The sequence below is a fragment of the Arachis hypogaea genome, chromosome 6 (assembly GCF_003086295.3).
Source record: "Arachis hypogaea cultivar Tifrunner chromosome 6, arahy.Tifrunner.gnm2.J5K5, whole genome shotgun sequence".
Classification (NCBI taxonomy): domain Eukaryota; kingdom Viridiplantae; phylum Streptophyta; class Magnoliopsida; order Fabales; family Fabaceae; genus Arachis; species Arachis hypogaea.
In genome coordinates this window covers 2,489,603-2,498,340 of record NC_092041.1, presented here as the reverse complement: position 1 = coordinate 2,498,340, position 8,738 = coordinate 2,489,603, and the positions used below count along the sequence as shown (strand labels likewise).

The 8,738-nt window shown below is 34.6% G+C and overlaps 1 protein-coding gene across 1 annotated transcript; it reads right to left on the bottom strand.

Annotated features, from left to right (window-relative positions):
- Window positions 1-5,545: 5,545 nt before the first annotated feature.
- LOC112695308 (UV-stimulated scaffold protein A homolog) lies at window positions 5,546-8,509 on the bottom strand. The gene is made up of 2 exons (XM_025747599.3): window positions 8,052-8,509; window positions 5,546-7,528 (listed from the first exon to the last, which is right to left on the bottom strand). The coding sequence occupies exons 1-2, from the start codon at window positions 8,256-8,258 to the stop codon at window positions 5,783-5,785; spliced, it is 1,953 nt and encodes a 650-aa protein (XP_025603384.1). The 5' UTR covers window positions 8,259-8,509; the 3' UTR covers window positions 5,546-5,782.
- Window positions 8,510-8,738: the final 229 nt, after the last annotated feature.

Here is an 8,738-nt window from a genome sequence, read left to right as displayed (position 1 = left end):
GAATCTGTGATAAAAATATAAAGATATAAAATTATATTTTACAGATAAAAAATATATAAAAATATTATATTTAAAAATATTAAATTAATATATTTTGTGTTTATTTTAATAAGGTGATATAAAAATATTAATAAAGAATATAATTTATCTTTTATTTTTTATTATTTTTGTTAGTTTTTTATAATTATATATTTTTATTATTATATTTTTTTTCAATTTTTTTAGATAAAAAAAATGAGAATGAATTAAATTTTTATAATTTGTTCTATTTTATTACAAAAAAAAATACAAATTTTTGTATTTCTCTCTTTTGTGTCTTGTTTTCAATGTCTTATCTTATCATATTCTCATAAACAAACACAATCTATGTGGTTTTAACAATCAAATCTTATTAGGATTTAAGATTAATTATACTCACTTTTTTCTCTTTATTAGCCTAATAGTAGAAGTAAAAATGTTATAATGGGGGATTTTGTTTTGGTGGTTTGTAAGAAAGATTTAGACTAAATTAAGGGTCAATTTGGCTAAACTTTTTAAATAAGTTTTTCTGAAAAAAATTAAAATATAAAAATTTTTATTAATAATAATTTTTAAATAAGTTATTTTATATTTAAAAAGTTATTATAGAAATAGAAGTCATTGTTTTAAAGTTGTGTATTAAATAAGAGTGATAAAATAGCTTTTGAAAATAGAAGAAATCACATTTTTAACTTCTTCAAAAACTCTTAAATAACTTTTGAAAAGTTAAAAGTTTATCTAAAAAATTTTACCAAACACTATTAATATAACTTTTTATAAGTTAAAAGCTAAAAAAATAGTTTTTGAGTTTTTCAAACGGACCCTAAATCTTTGTATTATATTTGGTGTAAAATGTATCTGATTGAATTATGTTTTTGTTAAAAAAGAAAAAGTGGAGTTAAATTTAGAATTTAAAAAGTTAAATGAAGGTAATTTCAGAAATAAATGTTATTAAAGTTTCATTTTTCATCCCAACAAATTTTAATTTTTTGGGGTTTAAGGAGATATTAAAAAGACTGAAATTTTGTATCCCAAATTTTAATTTTAGTTCTATACAACTAAACGCAATACTGAATCTCAGTTATTCAGTATTAGAAAAATACTACATGTGTTATTTAATTTATTTTCAATATATATTTTATATTTTAATAAATAATTTATATTATTATTTAATTTAATAATTAATTTTTATATACAAATAATATGCTCGTTAAATCATTATCTACGAACTAACAAACTAATATTCCTATGAGAAAAGATCCACAACCAAGTAAAATACCTAACCAAAACTAACTAAATTGTTATCAAGAGTTTTAAATTCATGCGTGCATTCTTCTTCACCCGTATTGCTGTTGCATCTTCTTTTTCTTTGATATAAACAAGAGAGCAATCTGAAGAGTGTATTATTGAGTGTGTCCTCAAATGTATAATGTACAAGGGTATATATAGGTGTTAGGAGAATCAAAGCAATAAAAGCATAAAATCCTACAATAAATATACAGATATGATATGATACTAATTGATCTTAATTTATCCTAATTATACTCTAACATCCCCCCTCAAATTCAAGTGGGAGCTAAAGATACCAGCTTAAGTTTGAATACTAGAGTTCGAAAGCAAGTAGGATGATGAGCTTTCGTGAAGATATCCACAGTATGATTCAGAGTTTCAACAGCTATGAGACGAACAACATCAATAAGGAGGCGTTGTTGAATAAAGTGACAATCGATCTCAATGTGTTTGGTACGTTCATGAAAAATATCATTATGGACAATCTGAAGAGCACTACAGTTGTCATAGAAAACACTAGTCGGGAATGACTGAGGAGCACCCAAGTCTTCAAGAAGCCAACAAATCGAGACAACCTCAACAGTGGTGTCAGCGAGAGCATTGTATTTAGCTTATGTGCTTGATCGAACAATGAAGGTTTTCTTCTTGGCTCGCCAAGAAACGGGAGAGTCACCAAGAAACAAACAATAACCAGTAGTAGAACAACGATCAATGGGATCACCAGCCCAAATAAGCATCTGAGTACGCCTGAAAGGATAAAAATGAATGGATAAAAAAATGAAGACCATGAAACAGAGTGCCTTTGATGTAACAAAAAATGCAAAGAACGGTCGCATAGTAAGTAGTACGAGGAGCTGACAAGAATTGGCTAAGAACATGAATTGGATAGGCGATGTCTAGTCATGTGACAGTCAAGTAGACGAAACTTCCAACTAACGGTCGATAAAGAGTAAGATTATCCAAAACAGTGCCATCCATAGGGGTAAATCGAACATGAGGCTCAAAAGGAGTAGACTCAGTGGACTATCTGTAATTCGAGCTCGAGCAAGAAAATCTGAAGTACTAAGAAAATAACTGAGAGAATCAAGATCTTTCATATTAAAAACATGGTGAAGGGACGCTTTGAGATAAAAAATATCATCAACATCATTTTTAGTAATGATCATGTCATCAACATACAAAAGTAGAAGAACAACTCCGCGTTCACTCTTACGAATAAAGAGAGTATTCTCATGAGGACTGCAAGTGAAGTCAAGATTGCATATAATAGTGCTGAACTTGACAAACCATTCACGTGGAGCTTGCTTAAGACCATAAAGTGCCTTGTGAAGGAGACAAACTTTGCTAGACGGACAAGGATATCTCGGGGGTGGTTTCATATAGACATTCTTTTTTAAATTTCTATTAAGAAATTCATTCTTCACATCCATTTGACTGAGAGACCGTTTTCTGACCGCATAAATGGCAAGAAGAGTGCGAACAAATGTGAGCCGAGCAATCGAAGCAATCATTTCTTTATAATCAATACCATACTCTTGTATACATCCTTAAGCGACCAATCGTGCTTTATAATGGTTAATAGAACTATCAGAGCGAGTCTTGATCTTGTATACCCATCTACTACTCACAATTTTATGATTAGAAAGAAGATCAACCAAATTTCAAGTGTGTACTTTTTCAAGTACTTGAATTTCGTCCTGCATTCCTTGCTGCCAATATGGATTTGTGGAGACTTCTTGGAATGACTGAAGTTTATGGTGATGAAGTATAGTAAAAAACAATGATAATCAAGAAGATGAAGAGGTGAATTTTTTACCCTAGAAGAATGATTGGAGGAAGGAGGCATGATAGTAGGAGCAGGATCATCGTCTGGTCTAGAATCATCGAGAGGTGGAGAAGGCGGAAGAGTAGAAGGCTCAAGAGGTTGACTGAAGATAGAACTTGTAGAATCATCACTAGAAAAAATATCAACATTATGGTTAGTGAAAAATATAAATCTGAGGTAGCTCATGGAGATTAGTCATCAAATAAATCTAAGTTAAGTGTGAATAATTATTAATGAAAACTACAAAGTATCGAGTCCCTCCTATAGAAGCGGTGGGAGCACGGCTCTAAACATCAGAGTGGATAAGATCAAGAGAGGAGCAAGCAAGAGATGAATTATTGCAAAAAAATAAAGTAGGTTGTTTGGCAGTCTGACAAGAAATGCAATCAAAAGATTAATTATTAACCTGACCCAAAACATCCTTAGACACAAGAGGACAGAATTTTCCTAAGGAGTTGTGGGCAAGACGGTGATACCACAAGTGAAGGGTAGATGGAGAAGAAACAACACAAATATTTGACACAAGAATATGAAGATTCTCGAACTCAAACAACTTTTTCGACCTTACGTCCAGTCCCGATGATCTGTCCTGTCCGAGAATCCTGCACACGACAACCAGAAATAAAAAAATTAACATCAAAATCAAGTTCAACAAGTTGACAAAGAGAGATAATATTAAAATGTAAGTTTGGAATAAAATAAATATCAGGAAGATTAAGATTGGACTGTGAAATAAAATCCTTATGTATCGCATGCAAGAGGGAACTATTAACAGTATTGACAGAAGGTGTATTTGTGGTGGTAGAAAAAGATGAAAAAGGATGACGTAAAGGAGATATGTGATTAAAGTAACCAGAATCAAAATACCATTTAGAGTCACATGGAGGAGTGGAAGCAACAGAAGTATTAATAGAAAAGGAGAGAAGTATCTTAAGAAATGACTCAATATAGGATGGAGAGACAAAAGGTGAATTGAGAAAAGCAGAGTTAGTAGATTCAGTAGCAGCAACAACAGTAGAAGCAGGCACATTTTAATTAGTGTAGTTGGAACGAAAAATATATTGTTCTGATTTGAACATAGTGGGTGAATAAGACATATAATTATTTTTCATTATGTTTTTTAATTTCAACTTTTGAAGAGACATAATTGTTAAGCATTTTTAAAAATGAAAAATTTAAATATATTTTTCAATAATAAAAAATTTAAATATTTGAGGATAAAAAGATCAGAAAAATATTTGTCTTTCTACTCATAAATAGATAAATAGAGATTTTGTAGTCGATTAGCATGTGAAAGGAGATTTGATTGAATGATTTCCCTATTATGCCTTTGAGGCGCATAGTGTGTCACCTCACCGTCAATCGTTTTCTCTGTGGATGCCAGGTTTATCCATAGTTTGAAAATGCTAACAAAGAGAAAAAAGAACTTTGATTTTGTAGTGGGGTTTCCAAAATTTTAAATTTTATATTATTTTATTGATGTGTGGACTTAGTTATCTTAATCACAATGATATTTGATTTGAGGACGCTCTAAAAACACGTATCTGTTGTGCAAAGCATTTGGAACTGGTTTTGAGCCACTTGCTGGAGAAATGTTGCATACTTGTATCCCAAGGCTTACACTTGTTAGTTGTTACCAATATTCATCAGATGTGACCTTATTATTATTTGTTTTCCCCCCCTCCATTTTACCCCCCCTTACTTTACTTGTTACTTCACAATTCACATACACTTTCCATCGTGCATGTTTATTTTACATTGATCTTCCTGGTATCGAAGAACGCAATAGAAAGAAACAAACACCATACATACAATTGTTAATTTTAGGTGCCTCATGCTTGACATTGAGGTTTGCTGAGTTAAATCTGACACAAATGATAATAAGACAGGTTTCATGGAAGGCTAAAGAACATAAGATAGAAATGGATAAAAAAATGAATGAATTGCAATCAAAGTAACTTTCTCTCGAGTTGACGGAACATCTCTTATTATTGCGGGTTAATCTCCCCCAATAATAATCCGGATATACTGTCAGTTATTTCGTTTTCTAGTTCCTCACAGCACTATGACAACTTCTTCATATCAACAATTTCTGAAATCACAATGAAAAAAACCCCATCCACCGATGAGTGCGTCCAAAATAACTAATTTTGGAGTACAGTCGAAATTCGCTATTAGAGTCTTCTTGTTAGGGGAAAGCAATAATTTGGTCATGAATCATGGAGGTCCACCACCACCACCACTGGCAACTCAGACTACTGAGCTGCCCTTATTTAATGAAAATGGAAGGCATTTATGATACTATTAATGATTCTACAACCACCCACGAGGTATTTTTGTAAGTGAGATTCCTTCATGGGCTACACACATAACACAACCTCGACATAAACACAACCTTGATGGGAATAATAATTGATGAATTGAACATTTATTGGCCTATGGCAACAAATTATAGTTATGGTCAACATAAACACATCTTGGCACCTAGTATATACGGGTAAAAAATTATAGAAAATGTGGTAAAATATGTTTTCAATTTCGCTCCTCTCCAAATTACAGAGACTGGCCAAACGAAACTGCTTTTTTCTTCATTCTTGGTGGACATTATAATCAGCCAAAGAAAAATAAAGCAGCATGAGAAGCTGCTGCCTAACTGCAGCCCCTTGCCCGCGAACCCAAAAGCTTTTGGGCAATTCTATCTTTGGATGTGACTTTCTTTTGAAGCATGGATGCAAGACCTTTCTTCTTTTCTTTGGCAGATGATCTATCCTCACCATCTTCCCCAAGTGCCGCTGATCTTGAAGTTGAAGCCAAAGCAGCATCGCGCAAGACTACTTCATTGTGCTCTCGAATTTTAGCAAGTTTTGCCCGCTTCAATGATCGTTTATCCACTACTCTCTTTTCTGCCACCTCTTTGTCTCTTTCACGAACATTTTTCACTGCTTGTTTTGCCAACTCCTCTACCAAATCAGTCTTGAAATTCATGTTTGTTTCCTTTGATGGGCTCAGATTGTCAAGTGGTCTCCCTTCATCATCTCGAGGAATTACAGGTCCATGAAATGGGCAAACTTTTATATCTCTTCTCTGACATAGTCCACCATTCCTCAAAGGAGCACCGCATGGTTGTATCTCAACCTGCTCTTCTTCATAAGGAACGGCCTGAACATTCAGTTCATCAATTTTGTCCGCTGGAAGAACTCTATCATTGTCCACCCTACCCCAGTGACTTTGAAGCTCCAAGCCCCGCTGGTTGGCCATATAAACTCTCTGTGAACCCCAGTCATCCAAGTTAGAACCCCAATGCACCACAGGGGCTTCAGCCATTAATTTACTCCTCAGAGTATTTGACTCAGTTTCTTCTTTTCCATGCTGCATGCTGTCAGTATTAGAGCCAGCAGAACATTTCTTGTTTGAACCAAGATTGTCATTATTCATATTCATTCTATGGGAACTTGATACCATGGCAGGTGCTTTGTTTTCTATACCAGTTGTACTCAATGCGATTTCAAGAGCCTTGTTTTCATTACTAGTCATACTCAATGAGGTTACATTAGATCCAACAATACCCTCCTCCCAAAAATCTTCTTCCTCATTTGGTTTTGATGAGTTTGTAAGAGAACAACCTGCCTCCTCGCATTTTCTTTTAACTGATTTGAGACGATTTAGGATATCTATGAATAGTTTCAGAGAGGAATCCCTGAATCTATTATCTGCCACTTCAACTTTTAATAGAACAGAAATCCACTCTTGGATGCAAACCAAATGCTTTGTTACTAGAAGTTTGTACAGCTCCCTCAAGGCATCAAAAATGACCTTGTTCTCACTATTCTCGTAAACTTTCTCCCCTTCTCTCAATGCATCAAGACGAATCCGCTGCAGCTCTAAGGATCGGAATGCAGCATCATCATCATCATCATCTAAGATATCATCTGACATGGATTCATGCTCTGAGTGCAAAATGTCCAAACATTCATCAATCTCTTCCACTGTAGACAGTATTCCTCCCTCAATTGAAGATACATTTTCTTTCAAGAATTCGTACTTCTTCAATAAAATCTCTTTAGACTTCCTCTCTCTTTCCCTTCTCTCTTGCTGAATTCGCTCCCGGTTAGCCTGTATGTTAGGAAACTGAAGCCTAAGAGTATTCTTTAGGTAATCATAACCTAATCTAAGCTGCCTGTAATGAAACCCAAATGACACATTCCACTTCTCCAAGAACTCAATGGCCTTAGAACGCAGAACAGATGCAACAGCTGGTGGAGCAGGAAGAGGCAGATTTCGCCTGAACCCAACACTCAAAGTCATTAACTGGTCCAAGTTCTCAACAATAAGGGTCCTAAAAAGCTTCGAACGCATGAACAGCTCATTGATGATAAGAAGTGCAAGGTACCTAACCTGCAACACATATCTTTCACGATCAATTCAGGATCATGTTTCAGAGATGACAGCAGCAATGTTAAAGTTAAAGTAATCCACTTAGTCAATTATGCCTGCGGAACCGAGGATAATCCCCACCCGTCGTTGTAATTTTAAAACTAGTTACTTCGGTTTGGTCGATAGATAATCAATTACAAAACAAAAGCTTCCCAACAAGAAGAGCTGAATCTTTTTATCAATCAATGCACAACGAAGAAGTACAGCCAAAACACTCACTCACTTCATAACTTCACTCAAATCCCACGTGACCAAGTTTATGATTTCATGCCTTTTCAAGCTAATTGGTCAAGTAAGCATGGGGTTGCCCTGCCCTATCCATATCAATAAGACTTGAATGCAACATATATTACATCCTTTTTTTTTCGTTTTTCTTTGCAGATAAGATCGACAAATACTGAAAACTTGTCTAATTGAAAATAACCCTAATGAGAAAACAGCAGGGAAGAAATTTAAGCCCTAGGAGACAAGAAAAAGGAAGAACCTGCGAGTGGTCACGCTTCATGAGATCCATTAGAATTTCGGCAGAGAGGCGGAGCTCGGAATCGGAGTATCGGACCACCGCCTTGATAGCATTGAGGAGGCGGGGATCCACCTCGGATTCGGTGGAGTTGGTTGCCTTTTCGATCAAAACAATCACCTTTCTTCCATTCCCAATCCCTTCTCCTCTTTCTCTCTCCTCTGCTTCCATACTTTTCCTACTTCCAATCCAATCCCTATCCCAATTTCAATCGTAAATGTGAGTTATATATTCATTATCATTTATACTGCAGTTATAAAAACCCTAAATTTATAGTGCCTTGCAAAATTGCCCCTTTTCGTGTTGGTGACGCCGTCCGCGCGAAATGTCAACGGCTTCCAACTGAATCTGATAAAAACCATCAGCCATTTGCCGACTTTCAATATAATTGGGTCATAATAAGCTGAAAGTCATATGGATCCAAATTGAAAATAGAAGCAAATATCAGATTATGTAACATAGTTTTTGCGGGCCTTGTCCTCTCTTTGAAGCCCAAAAAGTAAAACACTAAACTATATACCTTTTTGAAAAAATTAAAACAAAGTCCAATCCAAAGATACTATATACATCTCATCTCATTTGTCCACTTTGATGACCCAATATTATTGCAGCCTCTGACTTCTCTGTCTCCATTTTAGGATGGGTTTAATC